The 20,871-nt window shown below is 36.5% G+C and overlaps 1 protein-coding gene across 2 annotated transcripts in view; it reads right to left on the bottom strand.

Annotated features, from left to right (window-relative positions):
- Positions 1-1,065: 1,065 nt before the first annotated feature.
- The window catches only part of LOC138187625 (translation initiation factor IF-2), a 39,727-nt gene continuing 19,921 nt past the window's right edge, over positions 1,066-20,871 (bottom strand). For both annotated transcript variants that reach the window (XM_069128585.1, XM_069128586.1), the window contains 6 exons: positions 19,106-19,290; positions 16,247-16,485; positions 15,585-15,863; positions 7,259-7,601; positions 4,188-4,476; positions 1,066-2,351 (listed from right to left, as the gene is read on the bottom strand). In XM_069128585.1, coding sequence (XP_068984686.1) covers positions 2,133-2,351; positions 4,188-4,476; positions 7,259-7,601; positions 15,585-15,863; positions 16,247-16,485; positions 19,106-19,290 — 1,554 coding nt within the window. In that variant the 3' untranslated portion in view covers positions 1,066-2,132. The remainder of the gene's footprint in view (positions 2,352-4,187; positions 4,477-7,258; positions 7,602-15,584; positions 15,864-16,246; positions 16,486-19,105; positions 19,291-20,871) is intronic.

Below are 20,871 nucleotides of genomic sequence, written 5' to 3'. Positions count from 1 at the left end.
TAATTATTACAAAATTGAAATAGGTACCGGGAAATACTTTCTCATTAATTATCATCCAAGCTATGAATAAAAAGTTGTAAATCGAAAGATAATAGAAGGAAATTTCAACAGTGTATCGTGTCTAAAAATATTACATTAAGATAATCGTTGTAATTACGCATTTATTCAGAAATAATACTAAAAAGAATGTAATAAAGGCAATGGAAAGATAAACGGAAACAAAAATCCAACTGCAGTTCGCATTATACTGCTCAGAGACGAATCTATCTCCATGAAACATTTATTTCACGGTCTTCTGAGATTTACTTGCCATATATATTTGGAAACTTTTCTCTTGAGTGCGTCGACTCATGAATTATTAAACAAACTGCCCCTTTACCATTCTTATAAATTATAAATAAATACTCACTTTTACTATTAAACCAAAGGAATACCACGAAAACTCCTATTAAACTATCTTCAAAACATCGTTAATTTAATAAATATTTAGTTGCGATAATCATATCAGCTACTTTCGAAGTGGAAGGCATAAATCGGTTTACAGGCTGCACATGCGAAAAGATTACATTCAAATACGCCTTTCTATTTTCAAAGATTCTAATTCTGAAACTACCATAAAATTATTCTCAGAATTGCTTTTTCCATTTTTGAAACTAGCATTAAACTACTCTCAAAACGTCGTTAACATAATACATATACTTTCCAAGATGTAAACTATGTCTAGACGATGCACGTTCTTATAAATTATAATACATTCGAATACCTATTTTTATCTTGAAACTAAAAGAGCCAAAAAAGTCAAAGAAGAAAGTAGTGTTTCTTAATTTAAAAACCTAATTAAAAATTTAATTTTAAGCGAAATTGTTTTTAATAAAATTATCATAGAAGGAAATGACATAGAAGAGATCACCACTAAACTACCTTTGAAGCACTGCTATCGTAACAAATAAAATAAATATCTTTTGTAATAAATTTTTCCAAAATGGAAAACACGATCTGATCTGAAGGATGCACAAAGGAGATGAAGGAAAAGAACGACAATCCTTATTTGTTATTAACCGTTATTATTGTTACTGTTATTGTCAATATTACTGCTTGTTACTTGTTCCTATCATTATCGTTAGTCTGGCATCCGGCGCGAATAACAATATAGTGCACGGAAGTCAAAGGTCAACAAACGACCCACGACTTCGAGGATCATGTCGCGACGAACGGCACGAGCTCAAGAGAGAATAATAAATGCTCGATCGCCGTTCGTCCCGATCGCTCAGGGCCATCGACGTTTTTCCATAGAAAAATCCACGACCTCCTTGAATTTATCGTATAAAAGTGAGGCAAACGAAACCATCGAAATGAAAAGCACACAAGACGTGTAGCTTCGCCATTATAATATAATTTCAGAAGAATAAATTTTATTCCTTTTCCTCTTTCGATTCTGATGTCAATAGAGAGAGATACAATATGGCAGTGAACATTATAACAGCAATAATTGTAAATTTAGGAAAATTTATAAGATTTATGAGAAGATTTATCAAATTTCAATTAACCCTTTCACTCTATGCAATATCAAGAGAAAATGTCGAGCAACATCGTACTTTAGTAACTTACTAATTAATACACACGATAAACATACTTGTTTGTAAAATTAATCTGAAATTTTGGTGCGATCTACTTTCTTTAAAAAATCGTTCCAAAAGATGTGTTTCTATTGGAGTAAAATTATTATTACTACTCATCAATACAATTTAGTGAAATGAAATTTCCAAAGATAAATATTTATCTAAATTAATACCTATAATTATTTTTAACAAGTTTCTATACTATAGGGTCGACAAAATTGTTTCTGAAAGGATTAATTAAACAGAGGAATCTAAAGAATGTTGCTATTTAAGAACAGAAGCTTCGAAGATACACCTAGATCTTTCTATAACGAATCACGTTTTCTAAAAGAAATTCTCAACAAAATATCCTAATATGAAATCATCGTCATGAGGTTTACATTTGCTTCCCGTAATTACTACACTTAACGTCTTCACGAAGAATCGTCGAGGACGCTGGACAGCCGCGAATGGTACGATAACGATACGGTCGATTAATTAAATAATTTATTAGTTAACAACGAGCAAATCGACTCAGTACGGATGAAGGGCTGCTAGACCGAGTCTAGGCGGCTCTGCGTAGCTGTGTCGATATCGACCCGGTGTGGGCACAATTTCCAAGGGTGGCCTGGCGCTGTCGCGATCCAGACCTGGGTATCTCTCGTGTTCGGAGAGTTCCTGGTACGTGGTTGCCCTGGCACGCACTTTCTCGCGTATCTCTCGCACGTGTGCACGGTCACGGAAATCTCGAGCCTGTCGACAAAATTTTATGAAATAGAAATAATTGGCGAAAATTAAACAAGACGATATGATTTAATGAACATACCTATTCTAGACGTGATAATAAAGGTATAAACATTGACGATGTAATGCTAAATTATATAGAAATGTATAAAGTAATAATAGGCATATAAATGTAACAGGAACAATTGGTAAAAGTTAAACAAGTTGATGATTTAATGAACATGTCTATTGTAGAAGTGATAATAAAAGTTTAAGCATTGACGACGTAAGGGTAAATTATGTAAAAATGTATAATAGCAGACATGCATAAATGTAAAAGATGTAATTGGTAGAAGGTGCACGAGTACATCTACAATTTAATGAAGATATTGTAGAAGTAGTAGTGAAGTTCAGTTACGTAGAAATGTATAATATAATCGTAGACGTGCATAACATGCATAAATATAACAGACGTAATTGATAGAAGACACATACGACTATAGTCTAGTGAAAATGTAGAAGTGGTAGTGAAACTCAGTGGTATGAAAATGTGCAACGTAATAAGGCATGCACAGAATACATAAATGTAACAGGTGTAATTGGTAGATGATGCGTTTATCGATAATAAAATATTGTTCAAATGGTAACAGGTTGACGACATAATGTCACATTGTGTAGGAATGCAAAATATAATTCAATCTTCTTCAATAACAAAAATAATTGGTAAATAGAAGAAGTTAATGGTTTAATTCAACGCAAAATGAGAACTTTTACAGCTCAGATTGTGAAGAATTGGATGTTGATAATGTAACGATTACTACAATATATAATATAAGATGTTGAAATTTAATAAAACAAAGCACTGAATACTTCAATGCCGGTATAAAGTAGAAACTTGTAGCTGTAGTAATACATATAGAATTGGAAGTGATTAACAGAGTATAATACTACACGTTTCTTAAAAAAGACAACTTGTCAATGAGTGACTGGCAATGACATTCTTCGCTATGGAAGTTCACAGTAATACGTTTTTCTTTTCACCCTACAAGCACAAACAGTGCTACGAGATAGGCTTGTACTAGAGAGCAGCATTATTTGCAGTAAAATTCACAAGCAAACAACATAGTAGAAGAAGCAAGAAATCACGCAACTCCTTATCCACAGAACAAGCAATTAGCATTTCCATGCAAGATCACCACTAGTGGTCGTAGAAAGTGCAAATCCAAATAAGAAAGTTTCAGACGACACTTGGAATCATGCAGTCGCAAAATCGAGAATCTTGAAATACATTTGTAAATCGAATCTAGAAAATATGAATTTGCGGATTGCAGGAGAAAAATATGACAAACATATTATTGATTTTCTAATTTTAACGTCATTTTATAATCGAAAAATAGTATGACAGTTGAAAATGAATACCACCCCTTAGATCCAATATAAGCCTCTTAAAAATAGCTTATTAGTTTACGACGTTTTGTAAAAATGACTAAAATGCTAATACTAAGATTAAGCAGTATTTTTGAAATTACGAAGGGAATATATGTACCTAATCAAACAAAAAGATAATTTTGGTAACATACACGATAACATATTGAATTTAAAAATCTTCTTTTATCCTAGAAAGAAAAATGTAACTTATCGTTTTCTTCTCCTGTAATCTTCGTATGTGAAACGAAAAATGTTGCATATTATGTCAATCCCCTATGATCTTCATATATTATACACAAAACATATACAAAACATATTATGGAAATAATTCCAGAGAATTTCTGACGATGAGATGACAATAACGAGTTTCAGGATTTTTTCGTGGCAGGAAACTCGAGGAACGGTCGAAGAGGAGGGCGTGGAATCAATGACCCTTACTTCTCTCGGATCAGCGACATTCCTTTGATCTCGGAAGTCTCTTCCAACGGTTGGGTTTTCGTAGAAGCTTCTCGGCCGAGGCCTCGAGACCTCTTGCTCCGGTGGGCGTTCCATCGCGTAATGATGGGTTCGCGGCCGTGGTCGGGCCCTGTAAGAAATATCGTTCTCTCGTTCCGATACCTCCGAATGATTCCGTCTGATCAGGTGTTCGTGGCCAGTCGTTGAACTGTTGCTCGCCGAATGCTGACGAGTAGATTGGTCCTCGTGGGTCTGCCTCGCTGACTCGACCCTATTACATATAAAAATTCACATATCAGAAAACATTAAATGATGATTAACATAAGTAGATCTTATCAAATTTACTTTTATCTTCTTCGATAATAGATTTTCTTAAACTCTTTGTTTTTTTAATTTCTTGAAAGAAACCGATATATGTTTATATGTACGTAAGCGTTTAATTTAAACATGATAAAATGATGTAAATAATTTTTCCCAAGAAAATGTAATTTTTCTTATTTTCAAGGTAATAGATGTTGGAATTCAACATTCTTAATAATACTGCACTTTTAACCCGTTATTATTTTTCTAACAACATGCCTTAACAACTTGTTAACTATTTGCTTTCCGTATGAACAATAAGAAATATACAAGAGTTCCGACTTCAAGGCAAATTTTATTGCAATCAAAACCTGTCTTCATTGAATCGGAAGTAGAATTCGTGCAACAGGTTGCACTCGGTATTCTAAGGAGATGCAGCTCGCATAGTCAGACACGCAACACACTCATAGTGCCATAAACACGCAGCAAACGTGCAGGGAAATTTTCACGTGACACTACGGATCTGTTGATCCGTAATCAAAGTCATGATACTGATCATTAAAAAAGTCAATTCAGATCAATTAAGAAGTACAAAGAAGTGAAGACGTTACAAATTCTATTTTCTAAATTTATTTTAGGATTTTTCGCTATACTTGTTGCGATTAATGATCTTATGGGAATAAAACATTTGTTTCTTGAATATTAATTGTACATTTATGTAATGAAAAATGAAAAAATTAATAGAAAATGGAGTTTATCAAGATCATTCGCAAGTTTTAATACTTCCACATTGATGGACATTTTTAGCCTATTCTATTAAATTCAGAGGCTAGGTCATCGAGTCTATTTAAATCAAATGGAGAAGGTATCTGGAATTTTCTAGACACGTTTGGAAGAGCTCACAGAGTTATATCACTATGTGCCACTTCCGAATTCGTTCCACTTGCCATGTGCTACTTCTGGCAGTCGCTTATCGCGAAATAAATCGATAGGGACGTTCATCAATTTCCCTGAACATCCTACAACGAACTTAAACCACAAACTAATAAATAGAATCCTAGACGAGTCGCTTAGTAACCAAATTAACATACTATCCAATACATCCAATCTTCAACAATTTCTTAATACAGAATATGTATGTATGTATGTGTGTGTGTGTGTGTGTGCGTGCGTTTGTATGATTAATAGACTGCAGATATTTATTGAAATTCATATTTTTATGAAATATAAACAGTGATTTGTTTCATCCAGTAAGTAGTGTAATATGTACTTATAGAAAATATCATATTCTTTCAAGCTACCTGTACACAGCAAATGTTTGCACCTTTGAATTTTCCATAGATGAGCAAATATCCGTAGTCCAATCGTTAATAACTGAGAATATTTATCTAAATTTTATAGCTTCAATGAAAGAAATAAAACCTAAGCAGAAATTTCTTTCGCCTATAAAGTATTACGATAAATACTCCACATTAAACATTTCATATGTTATTTGCATTCTGTTCATTTTTCACACTTACAAACCTCTCATATATTTACAAAAAGAGTCCGCAGTCTAGTGATTAATGTCAAACCTTTCGAAAGCTAATGCTTTAACCTCGATAGAATTGAATCATTTTATTTCTATTTAACTCGAATAGCCGTCGAGTGAAACGATAATTTTCATAGAAATAAAGTTAGTAGGAAGTCAAGCAACACCATTGAAATATATTCTTCGTGCTCTGAATGAGAAGTTCGTTGGCTGGCATCAATGGACCGAACTCGCATATAGGTATATGTTATCTATGAGACAATCATCGACTTTTCAGCTGCTATTTGCTCTGGAATCGCTCTCCAGCTGGTCGGGCAGCTTTTACTTGAGATTGACACCGGTGATTGCTGGCCCAAAACGAATGCCACCAGGGGAAAAAGCAAAGACAACCGCGTGGCCTTTTAAAACTAGTCTTTCTGGTCTGGGCACGGGAGAAAATGAGAAGAGGCTGGTCGAATCGGTCCCTCACAATGAAATCGGTGCAGATTCTTTGGATTAGAAAACGAATACGTCGAACTCGTTAAGATCCACGTTTGCCATAATGGCATTTGTGGTACTGAAAGCTGTTTTCAATTGATTCTGATCGCTATATATATATGTACCTTGACTTTTAACTTTTTATTAATGGTATATCGTGTCTTTCTCAATTTCTAAACTCTCTGTCAATAGTGTCTTTAAGAAAAAAAAGTATTTATGATTTTAAAATGTTTTAGAGACAAAGATATTACAGGTATTTCAGGTATGATGGTATCTGGGTTATGTCATCTGTATTTCATAACGAGGAATAGAACTGTCTTTTCACTATCTTTTTTTTCATCTTCTTTTTAGTTATGGACAGCTTTAGCGCTTGTCAAACCAATGTAAATCTTCCTGATTTGCACGTCAACCACGCAGAAACTAATTTTATTAACTTTATCGAGAAAATGTATTAATCTTATTTTTCAAAGATGAAGCACCAATAATACATGTACCGTGTACACAAACGAAGAAATGTGTAAGAGACAGAATTGATTCAGTTGACTTCTAAGCGACTCATACGTAAAACGAAATGATTCTAACTGATAATATTAATTAAGAAGAATATCTGTACTTATTAGTGCTTCATTACATATTTCTGATATTACTTGAAGGTAAAGGTCAGAGGTTTAACTGCAGATAAAGAACGAAGATAAAGAGTAAGAAAGTAACGAAAAGAAGAAAGATTACGAAAATAGAGCCATACCTATGAGCAGGATGACTGTCAACATCTCTCTGTCTTGAAAGGACAGGTCTAGAGATAGCCTCTCTCTCCATAGCTCGAAACATCTCCTTAGCATCCTGGAATCTTTCTCTAGGGCTAGTCACTTCACCAGGATTCATCCTCGGTTGATACTGAGGGCTAGGCGATCGTTGCCTAAACTCTGGTGCTCTACGACTTCTATTACAACTTGGTGAAACACCTCTGTTCACTTGACTGGGCAATCTTTCAGGACTTCTTGGTAATCTTGGCAGCGTTAGACTCGTCCCAGTCGTTTCCGTCTCTGGCAAATAATCATTCTCTTCTGCTGGCACTCCCCAGTCGTCGTCTGAAATAAATCACAAATGATTAACATTCCCTTTTTCTTATATAGCAAGCTTATTTACAATCAATCTTGTATGCGCAGAACATAATAACTTTGTAAATAAATTAAAGAGACTATATTCTTGTACAGTTTTTATGCAGATCACATTTTTATGAATGAATTATACGTTATACCAAACATTTTGAAATTTCACCAACACTATACTGTACACGCTACTGGATTATGATGATTACAACTGAGGATAATAATAGTGATTGAACAAGCTTTTCTCCTTTTGATATATCTTATACGCACATATCCCTTATATCGTACAGGTGCGTTTCAAATGAGTCTATCGGTATAGAAAATGATTGACATCATTTCGAGGATTAATCACTCCGCCATGAATCCTTCGTTCTACAAAGTAGAAAGCTACGATTGAACAATGGATCAGCTAAAAACACGAGGATAGAAGAAGAAGAATCGAGAGAGTCCTCGGTAAGAATCTCAATTTCTCTTTTATCAAGCAACCTGTCGCTTGGCCAAGAAAAGGGAGAAGAAACGGAAGAAAAAGATCAACGTGTGTCTCTTTCTCAAATCTGTTCGAAGAGGTCAGCAAGGTTTGAAAAGAAGCTGGAAAAGACACGAAGGCAACGTGTGACGTCGAGACGAGGCCGAAAGAGGAGGCAGGCTAACAGCTGCCTCAGGCTGTGGGCCGAGAATGCGGAACCTTATTCCGCTGTTGTGTGTGACCTCCCACGAGGTCGATTTGCACGCGAATTCATCAACAGTCGGTGGATTGGTACACGTTCGTATCGATCCTCGTCATTATCTTTCGATACACGATGACGTTTACTAACCTTTTTCTTTATATCTTTGTCACGCTTTACTTTCACCAAAAAAGGAGACTTTCAGCCCTGCTACGTTCTTTTGGTCGTTTCTAACTCAATCTTATATTTTTCTAACGTTAAAAAATATCTTCAGTTTGAACGAGATATGGCAAAAGTCCTATGGATATGCGTGATTCCCTGTTTCAATTTTATGTCATACACCTTCTTCTTAAGACATTTCAAATTCTTTTTGTTTCCTAAAACGAAAGCAGGATTCAAATATATATGTAAAAATTTGAGGATCGTAGCAAGGTAATAATATTGAAAAAAATTGATTATTAATAAAAATGAAAAAATTTGACGCGTGTCGATAACAATTCTCTTATAGTTTTCTTAAATTTAAGAAACTATCTAACAATACAGAAGTACGATTCGGTCGAAATTGATCAAAGGGCATAACAGAACACAGGTTAAATAAGAAAGGACGCGAGAAGGCGAACGTTCATGGAAATCAGCCTTTCGAGAGCTAACACTTTGCGCAATACACCGTGCAGACGCGAATGCCGCACCAGGTAAAAGTTAAAAGGCAAAGAGCCTGAGATTCTTCTGAATATCATCGACGATCCTTGGGATCCTGAGAAGAGTTTGCAACTATAGTTCTATCCGTTCTATAGGCTCGATTGCTTTTTCTCGGTCGTGCTGCTGTTCGTGAGTAATTGAATGAGAAAGTGGATTGTCTCTGGAGAAAAAAGGGATTAGATTTTATATTGAAATTGAGTGGATAGGAAATGTTGTCGATTTGTAAAACATACTAAGCACTAATGGTAAGATTGATTAAAAAGAAAGATTAAAATGATTGATTTATAAAATGAATTAAACGCTGAAAGCAAGACAGTCGATTTATAAAATAAGATAAAAGTTAATTACTTATTCTTTGTGCAGTTGCACACATACACAAATTACGAATCACGTTGTGAATGCTTGAAATTTCTACGACAATCAAATTTATAACCCTAATATATAATTAACTAAATAATTAGAAGTTTCTTTAGAAAAAATGTCCTATATAAAGAACGATTATCCAACTACAAACCCCTTTGGAAAAATGTTCTACTTAATTTCCTGCACAAAAAGTACAATTAATCAATCAAAATCCCCAAACGATGATTACTTAAACGAAAAGTCTATTTTTCATTAGACCAATCGCTAGACCGTGTATTTTTATGTCTACTACTTTACAGACAGTCTTAAATTAAGAATTTAAGTGGATATTTTATATTTTCTGCAATGTCGCACCTTTCAGTCTGCCATAAATGCATAAAAATCTGCAATTTACCAATCATCCATTAAGGTCTATATCAAAAGTACACGCGACGAAGTAACACTTCGAGGATAAAGCAGCTACCGAACGTGGCGATAAATTAATCGTCCTAATCGACGGTCAGAATCTGGCAAGCACAGGATAGTTTCGCGCGATGCATCAGCGCGCGAGAAACAGCGATACAGGGATCGCGGATCGTGAGCAAAGTGTGCCAGATCGCGAACAAGCGAGAAGCGCCGCTTATATGGAGATACAAACGTGGAAATCGTGATCGAGCCGTGTCCCCGAGACACCTGTTGCGAAACGGGTTCCTTCGTGCCGCGTAAAACACCAATGATATAACGAGCCGAACTATTTTCCTGGACAGGCTTCAACGTTTCCTTCTTTGTCGTCTTTTGATTTTAACACGTTCGCGACATACGTTTGGGATCACCGTGTGCCCCGTACAAGTGAAAGATTTAAAGAAGGAAGTGAATTGAGAATTCTGTTGTCTTAAGAAATTATTTCATCAAGCATCTACCGTGACGGATAAAGAAAAGTTTAGAAAATGGATTTACATTTAATAGGAGCAGTGAACGATTATAATACGCAGATGACTGTTATCAATATGGTAATACATTTTTAGTACAGAAGTTACTAGAGCTCATAGTGTAGCAATTTTAAATATCCTTTTATTCGCCACTGTATATAATAACGAGGGAAATTATAAACATTATTTTAAATTGACAGAAGACTCAGTATATGTATGTAAATTAATTTCTTGATCGGCAACGTAGATAATGATGTGTAGATAATGACACAGTTCTTAATAAAGTTATCTTAATTTCTACTACTGGCGCAAATCTATTTTGTTTTACAGTAAACTTCCGCGTTTAACAATCTAACGACGCTTTAGGGAAAATTCCTTGGAGCACGAAGCGTACTTTTCGAGTACGATTTGTAAAGATTTCGAGCTCATAGAGAAAGTATTAAAAGGCTGTGTGTATTAAGGTCGCCGTAAAAAGATTAAATGGAGCCGAAAATCCAGAAAAGATTAATAGCGAGTGTCCATAAAAACTGACGTTGGTGAAAAGCGGCTTTAGTCGGTCAGTGGCACGTTCGGCTAGAAAACATCGGTGCTCAATGAAAAATCGCATAATTATCTAAGTCTCTGATGTATGCTCGCTTTAAGGTCGTAAATCTGCCAAATGACTTCCGATCCATTCACGATTTAATTGCATGGGACCAAAAAACAACTGCACGACACCTGGACAGATTTCAACCCGTAACATTTGAAATTTATTTCTTTCTAGTCATTCGAGCTCCGCAGAATGCAAATTGCACAGGAATAACGAACGACTGTGTCGTATCTTGGAATTAAAATTTCTAACTGGGATTTATGGATATTCGCTGATTTAATTCCACGCTCGTTAATACAAATTGGCTGAATTAATTCGAATTAAAAATCACACTTCGATAGGATTTAGTTTCGTAGACTTGCAGAAGTACCAATTAAAAAACCTTTCGAATTAATTTAATTCAGAGAGACCATTCTGCATATTCTAATTTCTAATCGAAGCAATTCAATTCGGCGAACTATAAATTTATTTAAAATACTTCGTTTAATGAATTCATTTAATTCGAATTAGAAAACACGCTTCATTAACATACCATAGATAGGACTGACAAATGGCATTGATCGAAGAAACGCTATTTAGAAATCTACTGAAGAGACCTGATTGAAACAGCAGTCAGAAACCTCCTAAAAAACTTAATTCAAAATCCAATTTAGAAACCTCCTAATATAACATAATCGAAAATCCACTTACAAACCGCCTAAACTAATTTCGTAACATTTTTCGTAAGTCTCAAATATCAATCCTCTCAACCTCGACACTCTCCATTTCCAAATCCCCATCAAAGCAATCTAACGCAACAAACTAAAAAAAAAACCATCTGCCAGTTAACACTCATGATTCCAATCCTATCTGTCATCGATCAAACATTCTCCTAACTCCTCTCCGACTCAAACATAATTTACAACACATCGACTGTCTCAACCGTGCAGGTACTCAGGAGATAACCCTAGTCGGACGACAGACGTCGAATTAGCGGAACAGATACTCTCCGGCTGGAACGCGTGTAGCGATTCCGGTAGCGGCGTCTGGACATCAGGGCCTGGTGTCGAAGCAGCTCGATTTTTGCCCGGTTGCGGCTGCCTGAGGAGCTCGAGGAAGATGTATGCGTGTACCCGTAGGCTGGTACCTGCCGCTGACACGACGTCCTAACGGTATTCCTTCGACTGTAACAGGTGCCCAATACCAACGTCCTCTTCGTGCACGTAGTTAAAACACGGAGCTCGGTCAGTACCGATACACGACCACAAAAACAACCTGGTTCCTCTGTCTTCTTCTTCTTCTTCTTCTTTTCTTTTTTTTCTCTCGTGCTTTTTTTCTTCTCTCTTTCATTGGCTTCCTTCGTTCGCGAAATTTATTCGTTTATTCGCTATATAGGTCAGTCGTCCGTTAAAAACGTGTTTCACGGTGAGATGGGGAACGCGGCACGCCTTAACAACGACCGCCGACTGACTTTGAAGTTTCAATCCCTGAGCGAGTGGAGAGATCCTCTTTAATCCTGTTTTATCGTCGATTAAAGGCAACCTGCGGGAGCTTGCCACGTTTCGACCAACGCGACGTTGTTTTTTCTTAGGAATCACACTTTTGAATATAGGTAGTGTTCTGCCAGGTAATAGCAGGTTTAAGCAGCTTGCGCCGCTATGTGGTCAGACAAGTTTCAGCCATTCCTCTTTATTACCTTTCATTTGTTTTTGATTATCCCAATCTTTTTGCCTCGTTTTCGTTTTATGTAAGATGTCCAAGAATCGGATGGGTTAATTTGGTTTTTGTCAATTTTCAGTTATTCTTTGTCCGACCATTCCTGCATAAGTAGGTGTACAAATCTGCTATTAAATAGTCCCTTTCCTTTATTATCAAAAGTTCGCCAAATGACATAAATAACAAATAATTATCTCTTAAAAACCTACAACAAAAATGAATGAGAAATATACTATCTCGCTACTGCATTCCAAACTTAACCCTGTTACGTTTCTTCGGTCATCTTCGAATCAATTATACTTTTCTAACAAATAAAAATGTTAATGAAAAGTATTATAAGTTTGGACGAAATATAAATCTCATTGGTATTACATAATTTACTGCGATTTACTATGATTTCTCGTTTCAATTCTACGTTAAGCGTCTTGAAATATTACAAATTCTTTTTATTTGCCAAAGTGAGTGCAATATTGAAATACAAAAATTCGAGAAGTGTAGGGAGCGTTAATAAATCGAGAAGGACGGGACAATGAAAAATTCCGAGAAACGTTTCGAAAAACGAAACTTTCTTCGACGAAGGCGTATTCGTTTAGCGATTCGTCGGGATAAAATTCCAAAGGAGAATCGTCGTCGAGCGATCGAAGTGAAAGCAGACGAGAGGATTGGCGATATTAGAGGCGCGTTTGCATTCAGCTCGAGGAGCAATGACGCGAACAGAGAAAAATCGAGGAGGGATGACGACGACGACGACGACGACGACGAGGAACGTACGAAGAAACAATTTTTCGTAGCTCGACGAGAAACTGGGTTACCGGGTCGCCTTCCGCCCGGTTTTCTACGAGCGCCGATAAGATTCGAGGCGGAACATACACGGCCACCTGTTCAACCCGGTAGAAAGCGTCCAAATTTTTGTCATCGTCACGAATTTTCAACGCAACGCTGCTTCTCTTTTTTGTTCGTATTTCAAGTTCGAACACGTTTCTTTCATTGCGCTCGAAATTTCGGAGAAAGTTCACTTTTTACGTGTATCGCCCACGTTTTACGAAAGTTTTTTTTTTAGAATTTTATAGCTTCGGCTTTTAGCTTTGAAGTTTACCGACGTCTTTTTTTCTTCGGGAAGTAACCAAAAAGGCTGGAATAAACTTCTGACACGATGAATATGAAATAAATGATGATTATATTTACTCTGAATCATCCGATTATATCACATTTGTCTGTGATTTGCTATAGTCTATCGAACTGGACATTCATGATATTGTTATAAAAAAGAGGACAGTAAATAGCCAAAATTTTTTATCGAAAATACAAATATTTTTCTTCTGAATTGTTTACTCTTCTAGTATCATTTCTATACACAAATATAATTTCCGTCATTCTATTTGATAAATTATTTGGTCTTCAGGCTAAAACGTATTTCTTTCATCTGAATCTTAACTTAAAAAATATTATATAATATTATTTATTTCAACGGTTACAGTCTTTGCTTCTACATGAACCATGTCTTCGTATAACAGGTTTGTTTCATTTTTATCTATCGTGTGTAAAAATGTTCCTTTCTAATAATAATGTGATACTAAGAGAAAAAACGATAACAGAAATACATTTATCATGCCTTTTCCTGTAATCTTTATATGTAATTAAAGTTAGCAAAAAGCATGACGAACTTCTTCCAGAATTTAATATCGCGGAAGAGCAACTGCGTCGCGGTTCATCAGTTTTCGTGAAGGAGAAGGATCACGGGATCGTTTCCCGAGCGGGACCGGGAAAACAAGAAGCGGAGACTTTCACTTTCGTGCAGCATCAACCAACAGTACGCGCGATCGTTTAGCGGGCGTAATGGCGCGTTCAGCCAGATCGCCTAATTTCCCAGGAAAACACTTCAACCGCTTTCCACTTGGCAGTTAGACGACAATCGTGTGTAATTACTCTTGTATTCTTGTTTCTTTACGATGCTATTGAATCTTTTTATTCAAGGGAATGAACGATGGTATTGTGTATGGCTGTGAAAGCTTCTTCTCGTTGAATATTATAAAAAAATATTGGAATTTCAGGATTCTCGTATTAAAAAATTGGCCAACATTTGAAGAGAACAATTCTCACGGTGTGGGTTGACCTTTTTATTAAAACGATACAAATATTTACAAAAAAGAAAATTGAAATCGCTTTAACAGGTTCTACCAAAGTAAACTAGACTCGTTTGAATGGCTACGTGTCGCTGGCACCGTGAAGTCACGGTAAACAACGAGTTTACTCGCGCTTTTCATTCACAATAAATTTCACACTTGCTCAGCATGACTATCGAATCGCCGCGAGAACGTAACGCCTCCGTGCTGTCGTAATTTCCCCTCTTTCGCGCTATTTAGCTTGGCGTTTCGTTACGGAATCCGTTTCGATGTTTCGCGTGACATCATTCTCGTGAGTCCCGCGATAAATCCACGACGATAAACTCGAATGAGTTTCGTGGAATGAAATTCGAATGAGTTCCGTAGAATGAAATTCGGAAAGGATGTCAAAATATGAAAGTAAAAATTCAGAGCACACAAATGGGATGGAAGCTTCTATTGAGGGATGAAATAAAAAAGACAGAAATCCAAGGAGGAGAAAACGAGGAAAATCTCGGAGGAAAATTTACAACGATAAATCCACTGCAAGTCCGAGTGCATTTCGTGGGATGAAATCCGGAAAGGAGAGGACGATACGAATGAAAGTTCGTATTGGCACGTCGAAGAATAAAAATAAAAGTTCGGCTTCTATTGGCAGTCGAAATATAAAAATAGAAATTTCCGTTAAAGAAAACGAGAAGAATGGTATAATCTTCTTACCGGAGGAAAATTCACCACGATAAATCCACTGTAAATCCGAATACTTTTCGTGGGACGAAATTCGACAAGAATGGTAGCTCGCATTAGGACATCAAAGAATAAGATTAGAAGTTCGAAGGGAACAAGGAGAATGAAAATTTGTATTGACAGCAGTCGACATATAAAAATAGGAATTTCAGAAGAAAAAAAGAAAAGCATGGAAACCGGTATGATTGACTTACCGGAGGAAGAATCTCTAGAAGGTCTGGAGGGTCTGGGGCCCAAAGGATGATGACTCTGATAAGGTGGAGGTGTAGCAGCGCTGTCCGAGCCTATTCCACTGCTCGCCGCGCTCCTCGTGCCACCTCTGTCAACCGTAGTACTACCGCCTACGATCGTTTGATTCAGGCAGCGCCTGAATTCTATTCCAGCCAGATTGCCCCGGTGTCGGTGCACTGTATCGTAATCCCGCGGAGGCAGCAGAATCGGACCCACGTCATTGTCCCCTGAGTTGCCTCTGCCTGAAAAGGAATAAGCCGTGTCTCGCGCTCATCTCCCTCTCACACCAAGCAGTCATCGATATTCCTACTTGTACCCATGTTTGTATCTTTCCTTATATCTGTAGTGCCTCAAGGTATTTCAACACTCAGCATAGAAAATTTGTATTTATAGGTATATTATGTGCATTATACAATATAATGTGTTATTCATATATTTTACAAAATACCATACAAATCTTTAGAAATGTAGCGTAGATTAACAAAATTTCTATGAATGTGTTCTGTGAATTTGTCTAATAAAATAAAGTTGTAATTTAGAAATGTATTCACTGTCGTCGTTCGAATAGAGATTTTTCTAATTTAAATAATTTAATGATAGAAATTATTTTTAAAGAAATATTTACCCAGCTTGGCACGCAATTCCGCAGCCAAAGACTCGTATATTGTGGTAGTCTGCACGGTATCGTGTCTAAGTTCGCCACTACCCTCCGATGACTCTGATTCTCTGGTGCTCCTACCGTCGCTACCTAAATTGCTACGAGCTCTGCCTTCCAGCGAGTTCACCCTTGCCAAATTGTCGGTGTGTGATGCCAATGCTTTCAACTGGCCACCCAATAATTCGGCTGTCTCAACCGAGTCGCATCTAAAGTTAAAAGAATCAAATCCACGCGTAAGAACAACGTATGTTAGGAAAGTTCTTTTATTAATTTAAAACTTATTAATTTAACTAGGATTAGAATCAAATTTTCAATTAAATTCAGTTTCTCGAATTTTTCAACACTTATGTCAGTGTCTAAAAGCTTTCAATGTCATTCAATAACCAGTAATTTATGAATTAACATACTTTTCTGTCTGTTTATACTTAACGACTAGTTATGACCTAATAGGTAGACAGACTGATGTTTTGCAGAGAATCTGGTTATTGTCGTAAATATTCGTTTTTATGTATTTGCCACGCTGAGACGTTATTTTCATTGATTGCGTGTTTTATGTAAATTGAATGTTTTATGTAATCATTATATCAAATTGTTGTGTAAATTCTATTCACCTCCTCGTTCATATGAGTAAGCTATGTAAGCTTATGATAAATATATAAATATAATATAAATCTTAATACCTGTAGACGAAAAGTATTAAATAATTTTAAACAAAAATGTAAAGTCACTTTTTAACGACAAATTTTCAGGTTTTTACAGAAGCCTAATGCAATATCTAGATAGATGAATGTTGTAAATAGAATTTGTAAATACACTCTGGCAGCAATCTAATATTTACCTCCTATGTGGGTACTCGGATAACCTGATTATTATTGAACATACATGCGTAGAGCTAATTATTTTAACTTGCGATTTCATCAATTTTCTAGTAACAGAATTTTTCATTTATTTCAAGTAGACATGAATAAAGAGGGTAATATGAATTCATGACCTTTTTTCAAACTTTACAAGTTCAAAAACCAAAGTACTAGAGAAAGTTACTTGGTAAGTTTGTTAGAATTCGAAAAAAGATTTTGTAAATTGCACAATTTTATTGCAATTCTACAAGTTCAAGAACCAAAGTACTAGAAGGTTCAACCTCATGATCAAGATAAATATCGACTTATTTTCCTATTTCTTACACAAGAGCAGAGGTCGCCTTTTAATTTCTAAGCAACCGCCATTGAAACCATAGTTTCCGCGATCGATGACCTTTTATTATTTTCCATGAACTCGGCAAGAAATCGCGGCCAACGAACGATCGCATGCCTCGAAACGAGCCGCGTTCCCGAATGAACCATTTACCTGGTTTCGATCGAAACAGTCGATTCATGAATTCAATGGCGATGTTGTATAATCCGCGGTTCCATTACGTATCAGGAAATCATTGTACCATATGGAAGAGAAGAAAAGAAAAAAGAAACGCGCTCTTCTCACGGGATAAAAATACGGTAATCTTGTTTTCAATGGCAAGGCTGTTCTTCTATAGCGCCAATGGGATTAGCATGTGCGAACATTGGCTTCTGAGCGTTATTAGTGACCCGTTACAATCGCGCAGATCGTTAATTAACGAACGCCTTGAACTAACAAAATGGTCACAGTGGCTGCCAGAAATTTTTTTTTTTTAAGAGTGTAGTTTCTAAGACTCTCGCGAGCCAAATCGATTTAATTTCACCTTTTATAAATTTCTCAATTTAATTGCGAGTAGGCGATCAGTATCTATTTCATTTTCCAAAAAGTTGGCATTTTACGTTCACCGAACTTACTGGCGCTAGGTTAGCCGAGTTAACGAGGTTGTGGCAGGAAATTAAGGCATTTCGAACGATCTCACGGAATCGGTAACGCGGTCGTTTGCCGGATAATTATCTGTTAATTGGTACTAATGCGATCAAATTGTGCGAACTGGTCGTTTCTCGTGGTTCTATTTAATTAGAGATTCGTGGTAAGTTATGATAATAAATATCAAAGATCTCTAGGAGAGAAAAAGAGAGCGTCGAAAAATACTGTTTTACTGCCTCAGGGCCGCCCTGGTTCATCGTTTCATTCCGTTACTAACTGTACGTTAGGACGAAAATTCAAACTTGATTCAGACTGGCGGTCACGGCATGGTCAGATTTTCGTTTGACTTGACCGAACCGCCTATTACGTGTAAACGATTTCAAACGGTGCCTGACTTAATCCCTTAGTTAATGTCCAATTTAAATTTCTGGTAGTTGAATCTACAATAATTATCTGAACTTCTATCTTATGAATTACTGATTCTCCAGTGAACTCGGACTGTTTCAGACAGAAAATTGTATACTAAAATTATTTCAATCATTAAACTCCTATCATACAGACTACTTATCCTTCAATAAGTTCAAATAAACGAAGTTCCATTGTAGTATTACTTTAACCCTACTGCGTCCTTCCGGTCATCCTCAACCCAATTACATTTTGTTGACACTAAAAAGTAAGTCGGCATTGAGCAAAAATTTTAGTGTATGATTTCTCGTTTCAATTTTGTACTAAACGTTCTTCTAAAATATTAATTAAACCAGAGCGAATGCAATTGTACTCTGAATATTTCGCGAGCTGCACAATTTTTCTGTATTTCTCCTACTTCATCTTTACTTCTGTTTCATGGATCGTTTTGGTTCTTCGTTTCATAAAGAATACTTGACGAATAGAGCAACACCTGAATTGCTAAAACGAGCAACAGTGAAATATAAAAATTTAAGGATCGCAGTAGGGTTAATTATGCAAGTTGGTTGAAAATATGATTCTTAAAAGCGTGTATATAGTAACCTGTAGGCGTGCACGTGGACAGGATTATTGGTGGCCGGATTTGGAAGCAGAAGAGTGGCGGCGACGACGTCCTCTCGTTGCACCGCAGCGAGTACAGCGTGTCCTGGCACTAAATGCTTCACGGCCGACCTCGTCGAACCGCCCGGATGGACCGTCTGTATAATCTTCAGGCCTTTGTTGCTCACCTGACAATCGTAAAACGTGGACGATCAGCTGGTCGCCGCTTTAATAGCAGGTACACGTTTAACGGTGGTTTAACGCGCACTCGACGTAGCCTCGACGATGAGTTACGCGGCCACGGAAACGCGCCATTGTTGCGTACTAAAATGCAAATCGACCGATGGATACATTATACTAGCGAGGATCGTGCTACTTTGATGGCTGTAACGCATCGGCGGACCGAGCTTTAATGAACGTTAACGTCGCCTCGATTTTCTGCCTTAAAAGGAAACGGAATGCCGAGGGAACGTTGCAACCATTTTTGCATTTTTTCGTCTTAGAGTTATGATCTTGGAGATTTTTTATTTATTTTTTATTTTAATTTTTATTTGACTCGATAAACTCGCGTTCTTTCAATTCTCCGTCTTTCAACGAAGCTTTAAAGACACTTTTATACTTACAATTTCAATTAACCTGAATTCCTGTTGACAAATGCAATTGTACTTCAAATCTTGTGCGAGCTGCGAGATTTTTCTCTACTTCTTTCGATTCTTATCTTATTTTTAAGTCTTTAAATTATTTTGGTTTACGAGCTGTTTTAATTTCACAAAGAATATTTTCACACATGTTTGTACTTATGTTTATATCTGTACGTTGTTCGTTTACATCTGAATCGTTACCACTAAAATTTGGTAAATTACGTAGAATAATTCATTTTCTTTTTTTTATTATCGCAATGTAATTATAACAGTCTTTCTGTGGAATCTACCGGCAGTTCGGATGTGTACAGTATCGACATATGTAAGGAAGAACCTCACTGAGGTGAGTGTCTCCTTTTCCTATTGCTGTAGTCTAATATAGTTATTTATAGACGTTTGATAATTGACATTTGCATCTGCGTTGTCAAGGTCCAATTCGATTTAGAATTTACATCTACAGATACAGTTAGCTCTGCGCTCATAAAAATACAAATGCACTTGAATCCTGCAGTTACAGTTATAACTTGTACTCGAGCATATAATTATCTCCTAATGTGTATTGCTGATGTATTATTACTGATATACTGCTGAATTATTTTTTAATTGGTATACTATTACCAATGTACTACTAAATTTTGACGATAGTTACAAGCACACTCTGATTATTGCTCAATAATATCGAAGAAGAAATGCTTTCCCCATAACAATACCATGTTCTGCATGTTATTTGCTGCTGCGTAAAAATGCAATTTCCTTTTGGAAAGCATATAATAACAGCGTAACGATGAAAGCGAACACGATAGTTCAAGAAAAAAAATGGACTTTCTCTACTTTACGATCGCGCTCTTAGGAATGTGCGTACGAGCATATCGATGATTATTGCTCGCCCCAAGGTGCTGAAATTACCAGCAACGCCGTTTTATTAGCGGCCATGAAGATCCATTAAAAAGTCGATGAGTAACCTGATGAGTAACTGATTTTCGACATGGGTCGGTCGTAAACACGATATGGCATCGGTCAAAAACAAAAAGTTGTTTCTACCGACGCAAATTCTCTCTGACAAGTTGAAATCTCTGATCTTACAATTAAGAGTAAATTAAAGTCTCCTTCTCGGGAGATGTCTAGAAG

The sequence above is a fragment of the Bombus flavifrons genome, chromosome 15 (genome assembly GCF_040668555.2).
Source record: "Bombus flavifrons isolate JBK064 chromosome 15, iyBomFlav1_principal, whole genome shotgun sequence".
NCBI lineage: Eukaryota > Metazoa > Arthropoda > Insecta > Hymenoptera > Apidae > Bombus > Bombus flavifrons.
The sequence above is the reverse complement of the archived record's forward strand: the minus strand, read 5'-3'. Positions and strand labels throughout refer to the sequence as shown.